The 24,241-nt window shown below is 38.6% G+C and overlaps 1 protein-coding gene across 1 annotated transcript in view; it reads left to right on the forward strand.

Annotated features, from left to right (window-relative positions):
• MYH15 (myosin heavy chain 15) overlaps positions 1-24,241 on the forward strand; it is a 183,087-nt gene that overhangs the window by 88,645 nt on the left and 70,201 nt on the right. The window contains 8 exon segments of the mRNA XM_032629422.1: positions 4,025-4,287; positions 10,673-10,920; positions 12,303-12,372; positions 12,375-12,478; positions 14,119-14,264; positions 17,396-17,486; positions 21,263-21,344; positions 21,347-21,651. Of these exon segments, the coding sequence (XP_032485313.1) occupies positions 4,025-4,287; positions 10,673-10,920; positions 12,303-12,372; positions 12,375-12,478; positions 14,119-14,264; positions 17,396-17,486; positions 21,263-21,344; positions 21,347-21,651 (1,309 nt within the window).

The following is a 24,241-nucleotide window of genomic DNA, read 5'->3' on the forward strand; positions in this document are numbered from 1 at the left end:
TCTTGGTATAATTTGCTTACTTGACAGTCTGTTAATTCCCTCTGTTTCCCCAAAGAAGAAAAATATTATTACATGGTGATGTCAAGGATATTAGAGAGACATTTACTAAGAGTCTTCTGTGACCTCCATACAGTGCCCAATGTGGTGTGGAAGTTTATGAGAGTTTGGGGTTCAGGAGACATGCCTTCTATGACCAGTTTTGTAAACTTGGGTAAGACTCTTAATTTCTCAAGTTCACTTCCTTCATCTCTAAAATGAGGTCTTTACTATCCATTCTCTCTAAATCATAGAATGACTTTAAAGGAATTTTTATGTAATATTTAAAATACAAAAAATATTATAATGCATACTCATGGAGCTATCATCAAAGTACATCAGTTCCTAACATTTTCTCTGTAATATCTCACAACTTAAAAATAAATAATTAAAAAAGTTGAAACCCTTTTTGTATTTCTCCCTTGATCCAGATCCTATTCCTAGCTCCTGAGATCCTGAATTCATTTTTATCCCTCTGTTTCATTCATATAAAATTTAACATTCTTCTGTAGTTACTCACAATATATTTAAAAAATAAACTAACAGACTCAGTTGAAGCCCCTTGCATATTTCTCCCTTGATCCAAGTTCTGTAGAGATATGCAGGTGTCCTTAAAAAGTTACATGATTTTGCATGTTTTTAGTCTTCACATAAATATGTTCCGTGTATTATCTTAAAATTTGTTCTTTACATTCAGTACTAGCTTTTAAATTTATTAACGTTGATAAATCTAAGGTTAGCTTATTGATCTTAACTGTTATATAGTATTCCATCATATGAATATACCACAATTTATTTATCCATTTCCCAGCTCAAGTAAACTTAAGTTATTTAAAAGTTTTTGCTATTACAAACAGTTCTGCAGTGACATTTTTGTAAATGTCTTCCCCTGCATATATGCAAGAGTTTCTTGAGGGCAATGTTGTTACTCAAAATGCTGGTCCATTGGCTGATAGTACCTAGGTAGCAGCTGACCGAGGCCCACACTTCGAGTGGCATTTCTCTAAGGTATGAATTGTTAGGTTTTAGGCTAGACACAACTCCAGCTTTATGAGATGTTGCCAAAATGCTTTCTGTTTTGCTCTTTACCAGAAGTATATGAAAGTCCCATGGCTCTATATTCTCACCAACTTGTGGTATTTCAACTTCAAAAACTTTTGCCAGACTTAGTCATATTTCTGACTTTGGGGAAAGATATCGTTTTCCTCTTAATATCATGTTTTCTGTAGATTTTTTTTGGTAGATATGATTTATTGTATAGAAGACATTCGTTCCATCTTATTTTGTTAAGCACGTTTACCAAGAAAGGGTTAAATTCTTCTTTTGCATCTAACCCATAAATGTGTTGAATTAAATTAATAGATTAAAAAAAGTTAAACCCACTTTGCTTATAAAATATGATATTTTTCATACATTGTGGGATGGGTTATAGTATTATAGTATTTTTGCCTCAATGTTCATGAATAAGTTTGGCCTGTAATTGTTTCTTCTGCTGTTATCTGACTTTGAATCAAGGTTACCTTAACCTCATAAAAGAGTTAGGCAATATTTTCTCTTTTCAAAACATGAAACAATTTATTTTGATTATCTGTCTTTGAGTGCTTGGTAAAATTTGCCTATAAAACCATCTAGATCTGGTGTTTCTTTCATGACAGATTTTACAATTTTGATTTAATTTATTTAATAGATATAAGCCTATTGAGATTTTTTTCTTCTTGAATCAGTTTAGATTAATTTCTTTCCTTTTTTGTTTTTTCAGTACACGGGCCTCTCACTGTTGTGGCCTGTCCCGTTGCAGAGCACAGGCTCTGGACGCACAGGCTCAATGGCCATGGCTCACGGGCCCAGCCACTCTGCGGCATGTGGGATCCTCCCGGACCGGGACACGAACCCGTGTCCCCCGCATCGGCAGGCAGACTCTCAACCACTGTGCCTCCAGGGAAGCCCTAGGTTAATTTCTTTAAAAAAAGAAATTTTACAGTTCTTTTAAAATCTTCTAATTTGCTAGATTATAATTTTTAATCTCTATCATATCTACAGCTATGTTTCTAGGGCATGATCATAGATTATTTTATTTTAGAGTATTATCATTCCTAGTATTGTTTATTTATGCCTTCTCTTTTTCTTGCTTATTCATGTCAGATGTTTATTTAATTATACCATTTAATAACCCACCTTTAAATTTTTTCTTTATTTTTTTTGTTTTCTTGTTCATTAGTTTCTGACCTCAGCTTTATTCTTTCCTTCCTTCCACTTGTTTGGGTTTATTTTTCTTAATTCACAATTTTTTTCAGTGTGTCTAGTCAGCTGCTTAATTCTTCCTTTGAGTATTTGATTTCAATGACTATACTTTTCAGTACTAGACATTTTATATGGTTCTCTTTCAAATCTGTCTGCCCTTTTATCATAGTGGCTCATTTCTTTCTTGTTCTTTCCTTTATGTCTTTATGTCTTTATGTCTTTAATAATTCTTAAGAATTATTTTATGATCTCCACCAGATTGTTCAATTATCTGAAATTCTTGGGGGTTTAATTAAACTTTTTATTGTGGGTGCTCACCCTCACTTATGGTTGAATTTTTTTCTATATGTGGTTTTTTTTTTTTTTTTTTTTTTGCGGTACGCAGGCCTCTCACTGCTGTGGCCTCTCCCATTGCGGAGCACAGGCTCCGGATGCGCAGGCCCAGCGGCCATGGCTTACGGGCCCAGCCACTTCACAGCATGTGGGATCCTCCCAGACCGGGGCACGAACCTGTGTCCCTTGCATCGGCAGGTGGACTCTCAACCACTGCGCCACCAGGGAAGCCCCTCTATATGTGTTTTGTAATTTTGAACTGTAAGCTCATCTTCAAGGGGACTTTAAGAAAATCTCTAGTGCTTGATTTTAGGGTATTTTCTTCAGTGCACTTTTGTATTTTTCCCCCAAGGGCCCAAAGGGTATTTATTACCAGTGTAAAAAAATGATTATGCTAATTTCTTGTGTATTTCTGCACTAATCAGGTAGTATAATTTAAATCTCAAACACGCTGGTGGTGCTGGTTCATAGTATAAAAAAAAAATTCTTAGCGTAGGATCTTTTTTCTTCACCCTGAGCCCAGACCAAATCAGATGTGCTTCTCTTTGACTTCTCTCTGTGCCAGTGGGTGAATTTTTAAATCCTCCTTTTCATTAAGGGTGAAATTCTTCGAAAATCACAGCCTGTCTCTTTATCCACAAGGATATAAAAATACAAACCCTACAATACCAAGCCTGGCTTCCTCCTTCCATAAGGATGGTCAGACATACAAGCATTCACTCTTTGCTATGTTTTTTTTTAGCTCCCTCTATTTCTTACCCTCTTTAAGGGTCAGCTCTCATTTAAAGGATGTTTGTAGTGGAAACATTTTCAGGACAAATAGTCCACAACATTGTTAGCCCCAGAAGTCCCTCAAAGGGTTTTTGATAGAATCAGATGAGAGCTTGGATGTAGAAGTGCTTTGAAGACTAATGAGGATTTATAATGACTCCTAAAAAGATGTGCTTATTAGGGATCTTAATTTGGAAAATAACTCTTTTACTTTAAAATTTTTTTATTTTTATTTTTATTTTTTAAAATTTTATTTAGTTTTGGCTGCGTTGAGTCTTCGTTGCTGCCCGTGGGCTTTCTCTAGTTGCAGCAAGTGGGGGCTATGCTTCATTACAGTGCACGGGCTTCTCATTGCAATGGCTTCTCTTGTTGCAAAGCACGAGCTCTATGAATGTGGGCTTCAGTAGTTGCAGCACACGAGTTCGGTAGTTGCAGCACATGGCTCGGAGGCTCAGTAGTTGTGGTGCACGGGCTTAGTTGCTCCGCGGCATGTGGGATTTTCCTGGACCAGGGATCAAATCTGTGTCCCCTGAATTGGCAGGCAGATTCTTAACCACCCAACACCAGGGAAATCCGGAAAATAACTCTTTTAAATAGTCTAGGTTAACTTGCTTTTCTTTTTTTTTTTTCCCCCTCAACTTAGGGATGCACTTCTTTTGATCCAGTGGAACATAAGAGCTTTCATGGCTGTGAAGGGCTGGCCGTGGATGAGGCTCTTCTTCAAGATCAAGCCTTTTGTTAGATCTGCTGGAATGGGAAAGGAGGTAGCTGGACTCAAGGAAGAGTGTGTGCAGCTGCAAAAAGCGTTGGCGAAATCAGAATCTCCGAGGGAGGAGCTGAAAGCCAAGCAAATCTCCCTACACCAGGAAAAGAATGACTTGCTTCTTCAGCTGCAGGCTGTGACTGGCCCCACCATTTCTTCTTCAAATCAAGTTTCTAATTAGATTCCCTTGTTTTGCAGGCAGTATTGCCTTGAAAAAAAATAGAGGCACGTGCTATGCAAATACTGAAGAATTTCATCCAACACAGACAGTGGGAACACTTAGAGAGACACCCTGTTTTACAGTGAAGTGACTTCATTGACAGTATGTCTTTGAAAAAGGGACAAACTTTTAGATGGGTTTTAACTATATAAACAGATGGAAATCTGTCATGGGAGCCAGGAAGCTCTGGATCTTAATTCAAATTCTGTAGTTAGCATGTAACCCATTAGCAAATCAAAAGACAGGATCTTTCTTAATTTCATTTTCAGATTTTTCATCATTAGTGTATAGGAATGCCAGAGATTTCTCTGCATTAATTTCGTATCCTGCTACTTTACCAAATTCATTGCTTAGCTCTAGTAGTTTTCTGGTAGCATCTTTGGGATTCTCTATGTATAGTATCATGTCATCTGCAAACAGTGACAGTTTTACTTCTTCTTTTCTGATTTGGATTCCTTTGATTTCTTTTTCTTCTCTGATTGCTGTGGCTAAAACTTCCAAAACTATGTTGAATAAGAGTGGTGAGAGTGGGCAACCTTGTCTTGTTCCTGATCTTAGTGGAAATGGTTTCAGTTTTTCACCATTGAGGACGATGTTGGCTGTCGGTTTGTCATATATGGCATTTATTATGTTGAGGTAAGTTCCCTCTATGCCCACTTTCTGGAGAGTTTTTATCATAAATTGGTGTTGAATTTTGTCAAAAGCTTTCTCTTCATCTATTGAAATGATCATATGGTTTTTATCCTTCAATTTGTTAATATGGTGTATCACGTTGATTGATTTGCATATATTGAAGAATCCTTGCATTCCTGGAATAAACCCCACTTGATCATGGTGTATGATCATTTTAATGTGCTGTTGGACTCTGTTTGCTAGTATTTTGTTGAGGATTTTTGCATCTATGTTCATCAGTGATACTGGCCTGTAGTTTTCTTTCTTTGTGACATCTTTGTCTGGTTTTGGTATCAGGGTGATGGTGGCCTCGTAGGATGAGTGTGGGAGTGTTCCTCCCTCTGCTATGTTTTGGAAGAGTTTGAGAAGGATGGGTGTTAGCTCTTCTCTAAATGTTTGATAGAATTTGCCTGTGCAGCCATCTGGTCCTGGGCTTTTGTTTTTTGGAAGATTTTAAATCACAGTCTCAATATCAGTGCTTGTGATTGATCTGTTCATATTTTCTATTTCTTCCTGGTTCAGTCCTGGCAGGTTGTGCATTTCTAAGAATTTGTCCATTTCTTCCAGGTTGTCCATTTTATTGGCATAGAGTTGCTTGTAGTACTCTTTCATGAGCTTTTTATTTCTGCAGCGTCAGGTGTTACTTCTCCTTTTTCATTTCTAATTCTATTGATTTGAGTCTTTTCCCTTTTTTTCTTGATGAGTCTGGCTAATGGTTTATCAATTTTGTTTATCTTCTCAAAGAAACAGCTTTTAGTTTTATTGATCTTTGCTATTGTTTCCTTCATTTCTTTTTCATTTATTTCTGATCTGATCTTTATGATTTCTTTCCTTCTGCTAACTTTGGGTTTTTTTGTTCTTCTTTCTCTAATTGCTTTAGGTGCAAGGTTAGGTTGTTTATTTGAGATATTTCCTGTGTCTTAAGGTAAGATTGTAATGAAATTAAGAAAACACTCCCATTTACCATTGCAACAAAAAGAATAAAATATCTAGTACTAAATCTACCTAAGGAGACAAAAGACCTGTATTCAGAAAATTATAAGACACTGATAAAAGAAATTAAAGATGATACAAATAGATGGAGAGTTATACCATGTTCTTGGATTGGAAGACTCAACATTGTGAAAATGACTCTACTACCCAAAGCAATCTACAGACTCAATGCAATCCCTATCAAACTACCACTGGTATTTCTCACAGAACTATAACAAAAAATTTCACAATTTGTATGGAAACACAAAAGACCCTGAATAGACAAAGCAATCTTGAGAATGAAAAATGGAGCTGGAGGAATCAGGCTCCCTGGCTTCAGACTATACTGCAAAGGTACAGTAATCAAGACAGTATGGTACTGGCACAAAAACAGAAAGATCAATGGAACAGGATAGGAAGCCCAGAGATAAACCCATGCACATATGGTCACCTTATCTTTGATAAAGGAGGCAAGAATATACAGTGGAGAAAAGACAGCCTCTTTAGTAAGTGGTGCTGGGAAAATTCGACAGGTACATGTAAAGTATGAGATTAGATCACTCCCTAACACCATACACAAAAATAAGCTCAAAGTGGATTAAAGATCTAAATGTAAGGCCAGAAACTATCAAACTCTTAAAGGAAAACATAGGCAGAACACTCTATGACATAAATCACAGCAAGATCCTTTTTGACCCACGTCCTAGAGAAATGGAAATAAAAACAAAAATAAACAAATGGGACCTAATGAAACTTAAAAGCTTTTGCACAGCAAAGGAAACCATAAACAAGACCAAAAGACAACCCTCAGAATGGGAGAAAATATTTGCAAATGAAGCAACTGACAAAGGATTAATCTCCAAAATTTACAAGCAGCTCATGCAGCTCAATAACAAAAAAACAAACAACCCAATCCAAAAATGGGCAGAAGACCTAAATAGACATTTCTCAAAAGAAGATATACAGATTTCCAACAAACACATGAAAGAATGCTCTACATCATTAATCATTAGAGAAATGCAAATCAAAACTACAATGAGGTATCATCTCTCACCTGTCAGAATGGCCATCAAAAAATCTAGGAACAATAAATGCTGGAGAGGGTGTGGAGAAAAGGGAACACTCTTGCACGCTGGTGGGAATGTAAATTGATAAAGCCACTGTGGAGAACAGTGTGGAGGTTCCTTTAAAAACTACAAATAGATCTACCATATGACCCAGCAATCCCACTACTGGGCATATACCCTGAGAAAACCAAAATTCAAAAAGAGTCATGTACCAAAATGTTCATTGCAGCTCTATTTACAATAGCCTGGAGATAGAAACAACCTAAGTGCCCATCATCGGATGAATGGATGAAGAAGATGTGGCACATATATACAATGGAATATTACTCAGCCATAAAAAGAAACAAAATTGAGTTATTTGTAGTGAGGTGGATGGACCTAGAGTCTGTCATAGAGAGTGAAGTAAGTCAGAAAGAGAAAAACAAATACTGTATGCTAACAAATATATATGGAATCTAAGGAAAAAGAAAAGGTCCTGAAGAACTTAGGGGTAAGACGGGAATAAAGACACAGACTTACTAGAGAATGGACTTGAGGATATGGAGAGGGGGAAGGGTAAGCTGTGACAAAGTGAGAGAGTGGCATGGACATATATACACTACCAAACGTAAAATAGATAGCTAGGGGGAAGTAGCCGCATAGCACAGGGAGATCAGCTCGGTGCTTTGTGACCACCTAGAGGGGTGGGAGGGAGGGAGACACAAGAGGGAAGAGAGATGGGAACATATGTATATGTATAACTGATTCACTTTGTTATGAAGCAGAAACTAACACACCATTGTAAAGCAATTATACTCCAATAAAGATGTTAAAAATAAAAAAAGATAGGATCTTAATAGGTCCTGAGAAAAGCTTTACTGAGATCTTCAGGATTATTGCAGTATGCCCCTAACTGGTTTTCCTGATTTAGATCTCCCTACTTGCCCTTTCGCAGTCCAAGTCAATATCACAATCAGGTGAGTTCTTAAAAACAGCAGTTTTCAACCTTGACTTTGTATCAAAGTTATTTGTGAAGCATTAACAAATAAAAAGAAAGGTGCCTAGACTCCACTCTCAGGTACTTTGACTAAGTGGGTCTTATGTGGGTCCAAATCATCTGTATGGGTGATTCTGATATGCAGCCAGGATTGAGAACCATTGTCTTGAACAAATATGTTGCTTCCCTGATGAACAAGCTTCAGGTCCTGCAATATGTGCATTATAGGATCCAAACCCTTGGCCCAGGCATCCGAGCCTCCATCTCTAATCTGATGCCGATGTGCCCTTATTCACTCCCTTTTTTATTCCTCTTCTCTAGCTACCGGGACTACTGTTACATCCCAAAGGCAAGTATGAAATTTTATCCACTTTATTGTACTCTCCACTGCACTTAGCACAGTGCTAAGTTAAATAATACTGGGTTCAAATACATTATATAAATATATTGTATTTTTCCTGCTTTTTGGACTTATGGAAAACAGAAAATTTACTAGTTTTAGGCTGACCCAAGTTATTCGTTTCTTTTGGGACTCTGCTACCCATCAGTGTTCCAATAGGCCATATTTTACGAGAGTTTACATTCAGACCCACATTTCTGATACATATTTAATATAGCAGTGGTTCAAGAACTTTAGTGTGTATCAGCCTCACCTGGGATGCTTGTTAGAAATACAGATTCCTAGGCCCCGCTCCAAACCTACATTAAGATCCATATTGTGAGAATCACAGTTTGTAATATTTTGTCTGGCTTAGGACACAGCGAGCCTAGGATGAGACCTGGCCTCCTAGTTTTCATCATTCTTCCTCTCAACAAAAAGAGTGGCCAGTACTACCTGGGCTGATGTGGGGATAGAAATACACCCAACTTGTGAAGGGAAAGGTGGGTAAAAGTCTGGGATACATGAATAAAGATCACTGTGGGGAGCATAGGAGACACATGAAGCCAATTGCAGGGCAAGTCCTGGAAGGCTGAGATGAGTTCAAATTGTAACTGATTTAAAAAGCTGACCTGGCTATGAAATATTTTATCTCATTGATTTTTTTTTATCTCATTGATTTTTAAGAAACACACCTCCATACAGTAGGAATCAAGGAAACAAGGATTCTTTTCAAATTATTCACTAACTCAAAATACCAGAAGCACTGAATGAACCCATTTCAATTAACACTGTGAGTACATGAGAAAATAACTGCCACTGGGGAAAGGATGGTCCTCCTGTTAAACTGTCACACCACTGCTCAGCCGGCCGCAAACCTGCCATCATGTTAAATGAGAGGATCGATGATGGTCGATTGGATTGTTGGCTTCATTTGGTGATGGTGACAGGTCCTGTACAAGTGCTGAATGGAAGAGAGCAAGGAGCTATTCTGCCTGTCAACCTGGGATGAACTAAGATCAAATATCCCCATTATTGCTCAAGCATTGGAAGCTTCTCTGATATGCATGGATCCTTTTTGCCTTAACATTTTTGTTTGTTTTTAGTTTAGCCCTTCTCTTGGGTCTTCAATGATGTTGGGGCTTCACTATTTTATACCTCCCCCATCTGTGCCTCTTTGAGCCCCATTTGTTGGGCAGACAGGCTGAGAGTTAGCCAGGATCCAATAGCCTGGATTTTTGCCCTTCTCTGCTCTTGATCTAAGTAGATGAAACAACGTAAGCCAAGCAAATAGTTAGGTAATAGACTGCCCAAATTGCAGAGGATGGATGAGGTCTAAAGATGAAATATGGAGATATGTGTGAAGTTATGTCACAACGAGACCTCTAGTAATTAAGAACTTGCTCACAGAAAAGAGGTTGTGTTTAGCCTCTAAATGGAGACAAATGAAAGGCGTTCAAAGTTACACAGGTGCTTTTGTAGCAAAAAGCAATCGGCCCCTTCATTTTTGACTTGGACCATAACACAGAAAGAGTGGGCCACACAGTGAGAGTTGGCAGCAGTATGTTTGAAAAAATAAGAGGAAGGAGGATTGCACACTCTATGGTTATAACTTGGGGAATTTACTGCTGGCAGAACCTTCGAGAAAATATTTTAGTTGGAAATAATAGTAAAGTCTAGTTAGTGATATTCAAGGAACCTCATGAATTGTAAATTCAGCTTATGAATAAAAAAAATACAGCCCAGCTCTATTTATTAGAAGATGCTTATATATTAAACAAGTGCATCAGGGTCCTTATAATAATATTATAAATATTCTATTGTCTGAGGGAACACCACTTTCTTAAAAGACCATATTCTGAGCAAGTACCACCCTCAAACTATATGCCTGCAGGGATGCTTCCAGTAGCTGTGATTTAATCAGCACACCACTGATTTTTGGAGGCACGTTAGCTCCTTTAGCCCACCAGGATTCTATTAAGTGCTTTAGAAGAGGTAATCTAATCTACTGAATGGCCTGAAAGATCAAAAGCACCTCCAAACACAAGCAACTCCTCCACTTCTCAACCATAGGGTCAGGGAACTGGGAATATTATTTCAACTGCTTAGGAAAGGTAGGTGAAAGTGCCGGGCAGAGGACAGGCAATTATCTCTCTGCTGTGTGTTAAGCAGCATTTCGCCTGGCTGTTAAATTACTTCCAGCTGTTGGCAACAATTTTCTCCTCATCATGGCGGGAACGAGAGACCCTGGCAAATGCTGAAGACCAGTGCGAGTCGCTGATTAAATCCAAGTTCCAGCTGGAGGCCAGCGTCCAGGCGCGGCCTGCGTTGGGGGTTGGGGGGGAGGAAGAAGAGGAGGTAAATTCCCAGCTGACTGCCGGAGGGCGGAGACTCGAAGATGAATGTTCCGCGTCGAAGAAGAACGAAATCGATGACCTGGAGACACTATTGGCAAAGTCACAGAAGGAGAAGCGTGCTTCAGAGTACAAGGTACTTTTTCTATAATGTCAGGAAGGCCTAGATGCCTGAATTCCACACTCTCAATTGGGCTCCAGGACCAGACTTGCTCTGTTTATATTAATTAACACAGTGGTCCGCAACTTTACAGCACTGGGAGTCAGAACTGGCATCAAATGAAGGATCTGGTGAACTGTGCCATCCTAACTCAAAGTTCCAACTTGAATTTATGGAACCCCACTTAATCTCCCAAATGAAACGTTTTCATTTGTTCCAATCTAATTGCATGTGAAATCTGATAGAAAGAGCAAAATGGTTTCATTGGGCCTCTCTAAGTATCCTTTTTTGGAAGGAGAGGGAACAGGATGCAGTTTATTGAAAGGTGATTTGGGACACGTCTGAATTCCCACCTCTGTCATTGATTTGGAGCTTGACCTTGAGATGTCATTTTAATTCCAGCTAAGGACCTTAATGTTTTGTTCATTTTAACTGAGGTTTTTATCTTGTGCATCTGTGTATAGACTGAAGTCAGCTGAGGGGTCTGTATCAAACCTTTGAGAAAAAAAAAAAGTCTCCAGAACAATATCGTAATTTTGGCAGCTGATTAAAGAGCAACTCTTGTACATCAGTTCCCTTTCATAAAAAGCACTTGGACCTGATATAAATGGCTTACACTTTTGCCTATTTTATCAGCTGGAACTCTCTTTAACTGCCACTTTCTTAGGATTTGAGGCACAAGATTAATATTGCCCCAAATACTCTAAACAAAGCTAAATTACCTTTAGTGGTGTTCTTGTTATACAAATAATACGACACTCTGAATACTGGCCATCCACTGACCTATGCTGATAATATATATATATATTTTTTTAAATTAATTAATTATTTTTGGCTGTGTTGGGTCTTCGTTTCTGTGTGAGGGCTTTCTCTAGTTGCGGCGAGCGGGGGCCACTCCTCATCGCGGTGCGTGGGCCTCTCACTATCGCGGCCTCTCTTGTTGCAGAGCACGGGCTCCAGACGCGCAGGCTCAGTAGTTGTGGCTCACGGGCCTAGTTGCTCTGCAGCATGTGGGATCTTCCCAGGCCAGGGCTTGAAACCTTGTCCCCTGCATTGGCAGGCGGATTCTCAACCACTGCGCCACCAGGGAAGCCACTATGCTGATAATAATTGATTAACCAGAATACCCCATTCCCCGACCAGGAGAGCTAACAGATCATTTGTGTCTGTGTGTAAAAGAAAAAGTGAATTTAGAGTTTTAAAAAGTCCATCAGGAATTTGGCTAAATTTGGTTCTTTATGACAGTCGATACCACATGAGATTTTTGGTCCTAGAAAGGAGAGGAGATGGCCCTTAGTGTTTATACCCCACCTTCCATAAGTGGCTCTCATGGAACTGTTGTCGTCTTCTCCCCACAGGTTAAGAATCTGACTGAGGGGGTGGAGTCTCTCAGTGAGGACGTCAGCAAACTTCAGCGAGCAGCCAGGGTGCGCGGGAGGCCTGCCAGCAGACCCTGGAGGACCTGCACGCAGAAGAGGAGTAAACCCTCACCCTGAGCAAAACCAAGCTGACACTAGAGCAGCCAGCAAACGAGGTCAGTAGTGATATGTCTTGCTAGTTAGCTGTGTGTCTACATCTGTACAAACCTCCACTTTTTACTTAGTTCATTTATCTTGACATTTTCAGGAAAACTTAGTAGCATGGTTAATTTCCCTCATTATTTAGAAATAAGAGGTGAGCCACTACAGTAGAAGAAAGGCCCCAGCATGTAATCTGTCTGTTTTTATATGCAACTTTCACACAACCCTGGGCAGTGGGAGAACACTGAGATGAATCGTGAAGGGGTATCAATCTGACTGACTGTTCCCCACAGAACCTGGTGTTTTGCCCCGCAGATATGTTGGCGCTTTATCTGACACTAGTACTGAAGGATTGCTTTAAGGCCCTGTTGTGTCTCCAGCCATGCACTGAGGTTTGTTAAAGTAAAAAGATATGTAAGTCGCAAGCTGTGTTCTACCAACACTATTGGAAAACACTTGTAAGATTCTGGAGATGGTGCCCCTGTTCTGCCTCCAAATACCCTGTGAAATAAAGATGCTTCAGACGAGTCTCAGTGGTTAGGTTCATCACTCTTCCTGTTTCCTCCCAGCTGACAGTGTGTGCATTCACTGTTTTATTAGTCCCCAAAGCTTAGCTTTTATTAAGTTGCTGACAAGCGTGGTTAGGGTTTTTTTTTTTTTATTATCTGCTTCTTTTTCCTCATGCCTTTCTATCAGTTTCCTCTATTACCTATTAGTCATCTCACTTCTCCTCCTATTTCCACTGATACATATCTCACAAAGCCTCAATATGGGGATTTATTGGTTGTGTGCAAACAACACACACACTTGTTCTCTCGCAGAGTTCATTTATTTTCAGGTTTTTGCATACGCCCTTCAGAAATTCTCCCTTCTCCCCTATTCGAATTTTATATCTTTTGCTAGTCACAGGAAATAGCTTCTATTGTGGCAAAGTAAATATATCACTGAAAACTAGCCATATTGTAACTGTTGTTTAGCCTCCCACTAAGCTAACCTCAACATCATGGTTGGCAACACTACAGACAGAACTTGAATGTTCTGATCACCTTGATGGAGGTACCAGAATATGACACAATGTTATGGACCATAGAGGGTACCAAGGTGGTAAAGGAGGGTGTGGAAATCATGCCATGTGAGATGCGTTTGAAAGGGTCAGTGATACTGGGTTGGAAGACTCAGGACAGCTGTCTAACATTCGTGAATGATCATGTGGAGACAGATTTGTTTGGTGCTGCTCCAGGGAGCAGAGCTTAGGCTGGTGGGATGAACTTACAGAGACTACTTTGGCTTATGAAGAAGTGCTCCTGAGTAAATGGACTTATCCACCCATGAAATGAGCTGCCATGTGAAGAAGTGAGCTTCCCATCACTGGAAAGCAATCAAACAAGGGCTCACTAGGCATCTTCTTCTGTAGGCTAGAACACGTATTCCTTAATCTTTAAAGTTTTCCTTCATCACCGTGATTTCTAGATTCTTTTGTTGTCCTATTGATGTGTACAATATTTATTTTAAAATATCTACATAACTGGGCATCATTTACAGACTCTGCTTGTATTTTTCTTTCTTTTTCCAGAAGGTAAGTGGTTAATGAACACATCTAGTAAAGTATAAACTTTACTTATTTATTGGGCTCAATAATGTCTCCTTCTGTCAGCTTGAGGGTGCCCTTGAACAGGAGAGCAAAGCGAGAATGAACTGGGAAAAGGAAAAGTGCAAACTGGAGGGCGAGGTAAAGCTGAACCGGGAAAGCATGGAGGACCTGGAGAGCAGGCAGCTGCAGCTAGCAGGAAAGCTGAGGAGGTGAGTCACCTTTCTGTTGACTCGAGATTCTGGGAGACCTTTTATTGGAGGAAACAGCTCTCTCATGTCATTTATCCTCATGACCCTAGGGCCAGATGTCTTAAGACCTGAAGGGGAGGATAAGAAGGATAACAAGCCTAGGAAATTGATTTTTTTTTTCTTTTGCTATACTTTATGTGAACTTTCTTTTTATAATTATGTAATAACCTACAAGAAAGTAACTGAGAAGGCTGACTAGTAGATGCGAATGAAAGGTGTAAGGCACAGGAGATGCGAATTATTGGAATGTGAAGTTACAAGTCAAAATAAAAATCGCTCACTTCTTTTACTCATGATGAGACCAATGGCCTAAAGTAAAAAAATAAAAATAGAAAATAAATCCTAATGTGAAGTCCCATATACCATCTGATCATTTAAAAAAAAACCAAAACTTATTTGCCAGATATAACCTCATTAACATTTATATAACTTTTTTTGGTCAAATAATTTACTGTATAAGTTATTAAACCTTAAAATTGAAAGCAAAACATAACATGATCAAAATCAGTAGACCTTCAGTTCACATGGATTCCCAAGGAGCTCAGGGCAAGACGGCCCTCTCAGTTTAGTTTCATCATTCAGTGAAATGGATTTTCTTACCTTGTCCCTATTGTCTTCCTCTGTTCAGCTAGACTTTCTTCTTCTTCTCCATATTTTAAAAACAAATTTGGCTGAGCTACACAGCATGCAGTATCTCAGTTTTCTGACCAGGGATTGAACCTGTGCCCCCTGTAGTGGGAACCCGTAGTCTTAACCACTGGACTGCCAGGGGAGTCCCCAGCTAGACTTTCTTCTAACCATTAGGGATTTTCCAGTTATTTGGAATAGATCAAATAAGAGAGGGAAACAGTGAGATCTAAGAGTGAGATAAGGCCAGGTTAAAGCTGGGAGCCCACTGGTTATTGGAGCCCACAGTGAAGAAGAAGAAAGTCAAGTGAGCAACTATGAGCTTCTGGTTTTCCTGTCTGTGTACATGAGTTTCCATTACACATGCTTGTGGTCAGACTTGATTAATAGCCTACCAATAAGTTACTGAACTTGATAGGTGTTTCCGACTTGATAGGTAGGAAAAGATGAAATAAGTAACCCTATGAATGTAACGGAACAGTGAAAGGCAAAATGATGATAGAGTTTCCTAAGCATTCAATTTTGAAGATTGTGTTTCAGCTCAGCAAAGTGAAACTGATACTCTATGTCCTTGTAGGCCACAGGTCAAAGAGCTCTGGCATTTCAGAAACCCAAGTTTTCAGGAAATGATAAATTTATTATACAACATTTTCTCTAAATGGACCTATGTATATATGGAAACAATACATGAAAATGTGGCATTTTAAAATGGTGATGACAGGATAGAATACTTAATAAATAACACAGATTATAAGCTCTTCATCTTCTGAGATAAAAATTAAATTTCTTCCTCACACTATTCACACAAACACAAAATCCAGTTTCATTAAAGAATTAAATGCAAAAATCAAGCTATAAAATCATTAGAAAATGCAGCATTATTCACCATAGCCAAGATACGGAAACAACCTAAATGCCCACTGATGGATGAATGGGTAAAGAAAATGTGGTGTATACATTTAATGGAACATTTTTCAGCCTCTTTTTAAAGGAAATCCTGCCGTATGCAACAACATGGATGAACCTGGAGGACATTATGCTAAATGCAATAAGTCGGTCACAGAAGGACAAATAGTGCATGATTCCACTTATATGAGGCATCCCAAACAGTCAAACTCATAGAAACAGAGTAGAATGGTGGTGTCCAGGGGCTTGGAGGCCGGGGGAAATGTGGAGTTGCTCTTCAATGGGCATAAAGCTTCCATCGTGCAAGACGATTAAGTTCTAGAGATGATTAAGTTCTAGAGTGACATACAATGTTGTGCCTATAGTTAATAAAATTGTACGCTTAAATATTTGTTGAGAGGGTAGATCTCCTGTTAAATGTTCTTCAATTAAATGAAACAGCAAAAACCATTAAAAAACAAAACCATTAAAAGACAATATAGGTGGTAAGTCTTAGGAAACTGGCAGGTCAGACTGAATGAGTCACAAAAATCCAAAGGCATAAAAGGAATATATTGATAAATTTGATGTTGATACATCGACATTTTAAACATTTATGTGGCAAAAGCCAACATAAATAAAACTGGGGCAAATTAGAAAGTGGGAGAAATATCTGCAGCAGATATCAAAAAATAAATATCAAGAGTATTAAAGGAAAATCTATAATTCAATAATTAGATGAATAACCTAACAGAAAAATGGGCAACGGACACAAGCGGGCAGTTCATTTGTTTTATTGCCCATTTTAAAATCCTCATAGTTGATAACATGCTGTCCTCACTAGTAAACAAGGACATTCATTATAAAACAATGACATACTAATCTGTTAGATTAGGAAAAATTTAGAAGTGTGCTAATGTTGAGTGCAAATGTAGAGAAAGAACCTCACACTGCTATAGGAGGCCAAAGGGCAAGGTTATAAGTTTTAAAACACACACCTATACCCGACGCACCAATTCCCTGCTTGATATCCACTCTGTAGAGACACTCACATGTACACAAGGGTGCATGTATATGAACAGCATTATTTGTAAAAGTAAAATTTGGGGGAAAACCTCAATGTTTATTAATAGGGAAATGGATAAATAACCACACGATATCTAAATCATAAACTAGTGTGTCACAGTTAATTTTTAAGTGAAGTAATCTATGTGTAGGCCAACATGGAAAAATCTCCATGTATTATTGCGTTAAAAATGTAGAATTATAAATTCAAATGTATACAGTATTACACCTTTCACAGTAAAGAAAATGAAACTATTTCTACTGATATATAAGCACAAACATATGTCAATACTCAGAAAAATGTCTGGAGGATTCACACCGAACTGATTATGGTGGTTACCTCTAGGCAAGGAAGAGAGATTGGGTATAATAGCCAAGGAGACTTCAGCTATAGATGTAATAGTTGAATTTTTTACAGTGAATGACTTCATGTGTTATTACTATAATTTAAAGAATATTTAAACAAAATGTTATTACTCTGAGCAATTCCACTTGATACCTCTTTTCCCTAACAGGAAAGAATTAGAAATGAATCAGATGAGCTCAAAGGTGGAGAATGAGAAAGGCCTGGTGGCTCAGCTTCAGAAGATGGTTAAAGAGCTCCAGGTAATCATTTATCAAATACCTGTGTGCACCTGTAGTTAGATCCATGGGTGATGATTGACACTTCAGTGACAGATGCTCTGCCAAGGTACCCATAGCTCTAGCCAACTATAGATGAGGCAGAAAAGAGCAGTGGTTGAGAAGGTAACCTGGCATTCTATAGATATGTGACTCTGGAGAACATTACCGTTTAAGCTTAGATTTCCTAATCACGAAGGTAATAAAAAAACAAGTAGCTAATTTGTTGAACGTTTGACATAAACTAGGTATTGTGCTAAAACCCTGTACATCTACATTTTTACTCATTAATCTTCCTGACAACCTTTGAGCTAAAATTAAATGCAACAGTACATTTAAGTGGTAAGCTCAGTGCCTGACCCATGGTAAGCATTCAGGGCTACCAATTTAATTTTTTATGATGATTAGTTTTTGTGATTAGAAGGCAATTATGCTGAAAATCTGTCTTGTAGCTACTTGTAGCCTCAAAACATTATTTGATAATGGGCAGCTATTTATAAGTTTTAGACCAGGCAACTGTTTTATACTATATGACCACATTATAAAGTAATTTAAAGCATGGATACATTTAACTTCTCATGTATACATGCAGATGGATTTTTTTCCTTTGAAGGTAAGTAGTTATCTCACTAATGTAACTATTATTCAAAATACTTTTGGAACTTTTTTCTGATTATTACCTTCTGAGATATTTTGAGCCAAATTAGACCAGTCTCACTGCTTTATGGGCAAGCTTTCAGACAATATTAATCTCTAAGTGACTGCCTATCATATTCACCAGGCTTCTCTTCAAATGATACTTTATCCAAAAAATGTTCAATTTATCCAAAATACAAATTTTCTTACCCTGATGATTTAAAAATTACTATCTAAAGGTTATTTCTTTTTATTTTTAATGTCTGAAACATTTATATTAACATATTTCCATACAAATAACCCAAAGAAAGTTTAGTATTAGTTGTTTTTTGTTTGTTTTTTTATACTGCAGGTTCTTATTAGTCATCAGTTTTATACACATTAGTGTATACATGTCAATCCCAATCACCCAATTCATCACACCACCATCCCCACCCCCCCACGGCTTTCCCGCCTTGGTGTCCATACGTACGTTTGTTCTCTACACCTGTGTCTCAGCTTCTGCCCTGCAAACTGGTTCATCTGTACCATTTTTCTAGGTTCCACATACATGCATTAATATATGATATTTGTTTTTCTCTTTCTGACTTACTTCACTCTGTATGACAGTCTTTAGATCCATCCACGTCTCAACAAATTTCATTCAACTCAATTTCATTCCTTTTTATGGCTGAGTAATATTCCATTGTATATATGTACCACATCTTCTTTATCCATTTGTCTGTCGATGGGCACTTAGGTTGCTTCCATGACCTGGCCATTGTAAATAGTGCTGCAATGAACATTGGGGTGCGTGTGTCTTTTTGAATTATGGTTTTCTCTGGGTATATGCCCAGCAGTGGGATTGCTGGATCATATGGTAATTCTATTTTTAGTTTTTTAAGGAAACTCCATACTGTTCTCCATAGTGGCTGTATCAATTTACATTCCCACCAACAGTGCAAGAGGGTTCCCTTTTCTCCACACCCTCTCCAGCATTTGTTGTTTGTAGATTTTCTGATGATGCCCATTCTAACTGGGGTGAGGTGATACCTCATTGTAGTTTTGATTTGCATTTCTCTAATAATTAGTGATGTTGAGCAGCTTTTCATGTGCTTCTTGGCCATCTGTATGTCTTTGGAGAAATGTCAATTTAGGTCTTCTGCCCACTTTTGGATTGGGTTGTTTGTTTTTTTAATATTGAGCTGCATGAGCTGTTTATATATTTTGAAGATTAATCCTCTGTCTGATGATTCATTTGCAAATATTTTCTCCCATTCTGAGGGTTGTCTTTTCGTCTTGTTTATGGTTTCCTTTGCTGTGCAAAAGCTTTTAAGTGTCATTAGGTCTCACCTGTTTATCTTTGTGTTTATGTCCATTACTCTAGGAGGTGGATCAAAAAAGATCTTGCTGTGATTTCTGTCAAAGAGTGTTCTGCCTATGTTTTCCTCCAAGAGTTTTATAGTGTCCGGTCTTACATTTAGATCTCGAATCCATTCTGAGTTTATTTTTGTGTATGGTGTTAGGGAGTATTCTAATTTCATTCTTTTACATGTAACTGTTCAGTTTTCCCAGCACCACTTACTGAAGAGACTGTCTTTTCTCCATTGTATATCTTTGCCTCCTTTCTCATAGATTAATTGACCATAGGTGCGTGGGTTTATCTCTGGGCTTTCTATCTTGTTCCATTGATCTATGTTTCTGTTTTTGTGCCAGTACCATATTGTCTTGATTACTGTAGAACTAAAGGTTATTTCTAAAGAAATGTTTCAGAAATGTTTGGTTCAGTGACAATATTGTTATAAATAAAGGTCTTGGATCCCAAGATAACTAATTGGAAGGGGATCACGATTACCTGGATGTGGAAATCATACATTTTTTGGCACCTTCTCTGTCATAACTCATCTACAGATTAGATAGCCTTACTTAATGGGCTGGTCTAGAAATTAGCCTCCTCTCAGCAATCATACTCTTATTTAATGAAATTTTTAATATTCTAAAATAGAAGTTATCCTTTTTTCCCTATACTCTAACCTATGCCTAATTATTTAAGGTGATGTTAATGACCATCCTTGTTTTTTTTAATTTAATTTTATTAAATAATTAATTTATTTATTTTTGGCTGTGTTGGGTCTTCGTTTCTGTGTGAGGGCTTTCTTTAGTTGCGGCGAGCAGGGGCCACTCTTCTTCATGGTGTGCGGGCCTCTCACTGTTGTGGCCTCTCTTGTTGCGGAGCACAAGCTCCAGACGCACAGGCTCAGTAGTTGTGGCTCACGGGCCTAGTTGCTCTGCGGTATGTGGGATCTTCCCGGACCAGGGCTCGAACCCATGTCCCCTTCATTGGCAGGCAAATTCTCAACCACTGTGCCACCAGGGAAGCCCACCATCCTTGGTTTTACTGTACTGTCCCACAATGATGCTATCAAGATTTGTCGAGTTCTTTACCGTTACACTGAAAGACTTTTGGGCTCTGAGAGTTCTTATCACTTCTTTTCTTTGTCTTATAATTCTGCTTCTAATGATATCAGATTACTATCCAATTTAGTAGTCTCATTCCTCCACCCAATTAAAATTATTTTTTATTTCAATTTTCCTGCTACCTTAAATCACCTACAGACTAAGAAACCAAGTAACCAGGTTTGTCAGAATTGTGTGTAAAATTAAATTGATGCTTGTGAGTTAGCTGCTTGAACTCAAAATATTTAGTCTATTAATCATATTTTTGCCCAAGTTTCCAATAGTTGAGGTTGTCAGGTAAGCAAATGCCAGATAAATTAGGTATTGTATATAACATTCATCATGTTATTTTTTTAATAAGCTCTCTTTAAAATGATTCCTTGTTATATGAGAAATATTTTCTATTCCTTTGGAAAGTGCTCTTTATTAAAATTTCCTCTTCATGTATATAGTATAATGAGGTTGCTTATCACCAAGGCCAGGGAAGTTGAGAGGAATTACAAATTTTAATCCTGCTCTTGGTATTGGTTTGGATCAAATCATTTAATTTCTCTGTATTCTATCTTCTTTAACTATAAAATGAGAACCAAAAGTGTTAGTTGTGAGAAATAAAAAAAAATACAGTGGAGCTCTTGAATATAAAATATGCTACAAGTGCTTAGTAAAATCAAAATTATTTATTGCTACAGGCTCAGATACAGGTTTTGAAAGACGAACTGGAAGCTTAAAGGACCACTCGAGCCAAGGTAGAAAGGAAGAGAACTGACCTCACCGAGAGCTGGAAAACCTGAATGAGGGGCTGGAGGAGACAGCAGGGGCCAGTTTGGCTCAACTGGAAATAACTAAGAAACAAGAAACAAAATTCCAGAAGCTCCGCTGAGACATGGAAGAGTCCACACTGCACTTTGAGGCAACCTCTGCCTCTTTGAAGAAGAGGCACGGAGACAGCCTGGCTGAGCTGGAGAGCCAGGTAGAAAATCTACAACAGGTCGAGCAGACACTGGAAAAAGACAAGAGTGACGTGCAGCTCAGAGTGAATGATGTCCTGACCCATGTTGAGCAGATGACAAGAGCTAAGGTAAGGAACATTGCCAAGCCCTCCTTGAGGATTTAGGACATGGAAGTAGGCAGAGGAGGGGAAGGAAAAGAAAGTTAAAGCAAACTGGTGACTCAGAGTATTTGCTAGTGGAGGCTAGAGATCTTCAGATTGGCTAGATCAGGTCTAATCTCAGTGATTGTTAAAGTCACATGACCATCCCCTGAAGGTAGCCTGACAGTGGCTTCTGGTTTCATTGGAATTCCAGTCCATGTTCCTTGTGGGTCTCTCTAGTGATGATGTAGTAAGTAGACTGGACAAGTGAAACCACTAGCTCATGAGTGGTGCTTCTCTCTTGAAGGATGGCTTTGAGTTGGGAGCACTCCACGGTGGGGCTCAGGTACTTTGAGTCCTTCTGAACAAATGGTGGCACAAATAGCTTTGCGGGGAGGAGAGAACTTTTTCTCCTTCATGTCCTCTGGCATCTCTTTAACGAGCCAACACTAGGAGAAACTTTATCACATGTTCTTTCTTCACTGAGCCCATTAATCTCTACACTGCCAGCTCTCATCTCGAATGACTAGTATCAGATCAGAGGTGAGAGCTGCCTTACCTCCTGGCAGTTGAGAGGAGCCTTGCTTGAGGTCACACAGAGCAAGTAGCTGGTGCCAAATTGTCCTTGTGAGCAGAATTTATAGTCACCCGGGAAAGACGAACCAACAATAAATCTTGATCTTTATGGACGGATGTCAGAAAAATGTAGAATTTCTTCAGATACTGAGTGACTCCTGAAACGTTTAGCATTAATTTCCTTTAAAGACCATGTTGAGTAGAAACACAACTACCCTGCTTTTCCTTCTCTTTCTTTCCACTGTACCTGCCAACCCACCTCCAATTATCTTAAAATATAAATCTAGTGAGGACTTAGGACCTCTCTTCCTCCGTCTCTTCTGTATTCTGCATTTTGTATCGATTCTGTCCTCAACAATGAAAATATTCTCACTCCTTGCCCTTGTAGGCTTCATCTTCTTTTGTCAGCCCAAGTGAGCCCTGGAAGACCTCACTCTCTTCATACTCTTTGCCTCTCATTCATCCTCAGGAACTCTTCTGTTTCTGTACATTTTAGTAGGAAGTCATAAAATCATAAAACTGTTGATAGGTTCACCATAAATCCATACTAATTAGGTGTGAATTTTATACTTTCCAACTTCCTATAGAATTTCATTGCTGCTCAGAAGTTCTTTGTTCTTCTAACTCACTTTGTTTTATTTTAGAAGAGAAACAGACTTCTAACCCTGCCTTTCTGAATCCTTCCTTTTAATAAATGCTGCCTTTCTGAATCCTTCCTTTTAATAAATGTTAACAACTTACTGATAAGATTAAGACCATTAATTATAACTCCTCTCTTCACCTTATAAGCTATTCACTCATCCATTTATTTCCTTCTTGTTCCAAAGAATAAAATATTCTTCCACATGGGCATTATTCACCCACTGCAAAAAACAAAAGGCTTTTCCACACTAAGAATGGTATTTTGAGAAAAAAGCAAAGTCTGTCCATATCTGTCTTAATCTGACTCCTTGACCAAAAAGTAATGTTCTATTTATCTATTGATATGTAACGAATCACTTAGAGTTAAAACAATAATTTATTATTCTCTCTCTTGGTTCTGGAGGTTGACAGGCTTATCGCAGATGGTGGTTGAGACTGGAATCATCCGAAGGTTTACTCATTTGCGTGTCTGGCTCCTGGGCTGGGATAGCTAGACAGTTGGGGGCTGGTTGGAAATCTCTCTTTTTGTGTGACCTCTCCATGTAGCTAACTTGGGTTTCCTCATAGCATGGCAGGCATAGGGGAGTTGGACTTCTTACATGGCAATTCAGGGCACTAAAAGCAAATATTCCAAGAGACCAAAGGTGCAAAGACTCTTGTGAGGAAGGCTTACAATACAGTGGAGTGATTCTGTGTGACTCCCAACAGTGATGAGTCACAGGGCTAAGGTCTACACATGGCTGCGAAGAGACTGTGGCTACCTGGGGGGCCATCTTTGGAGACTAGTTCCCACAAGTAGGTGTATACCTCACTACATCCTACTCCTTTAACCTCTGCAATTTCTTTTATTTCCTCTGATTATATTTAAAGTATTTTCTTTTTTTTTTTAACATCTTTATTGGAGTGTAATTGCTTTACAATGGTGTGTTAGTTTCTGCTTTATAACAAAGTGAATCAATTATATATATACATATATCCCCATATCTCCTCCCTCTTGCATCTCCCTCCCACCCTCCCTATCCCACCCCTCTAGGTGGTCACAAAGCACTGAGCTGATCTCCCTGTGCTATGTGGCTGCTTCTCACTAGCTATCTGTTTTACATTTGGTAGTACATATAAGTCTATGCCACTCTCTCACTTCGTCCCAGCTTACCCTTCCGCCTCTCCATGTCCTCAAGTCCATTCTCTACGTCTGCGTCTTTATTCCTGTCCTGCCCCTAAGGTCTTCAGAACCATTTATTTATTTATTTAGATTCCATATATATGTGTTAGCATACGGTGTTTATTTTTCTCTTTCTCACTTACTTCACTCTGTATGACAGTCTCTAAGTCCTTCCACCTCATTACAAATAACTCAATT

This window comes from Phocoena sinus, chromosome 4 (assembly GCF_008692025.1).
Source record: "Phocoena sinus isolate mPhoSin1 chromosome 4, mPhoSin1.pri, whole genome shotgun sequence".
In the NCBI taxonomy this organism is placed as follows: domain Eukaryota; kingdom Metazoa; phylum Chordata; class Mammalia; order Artiodactyla; family Phocoenidae; genus Phocoena; species Phocoena sinus.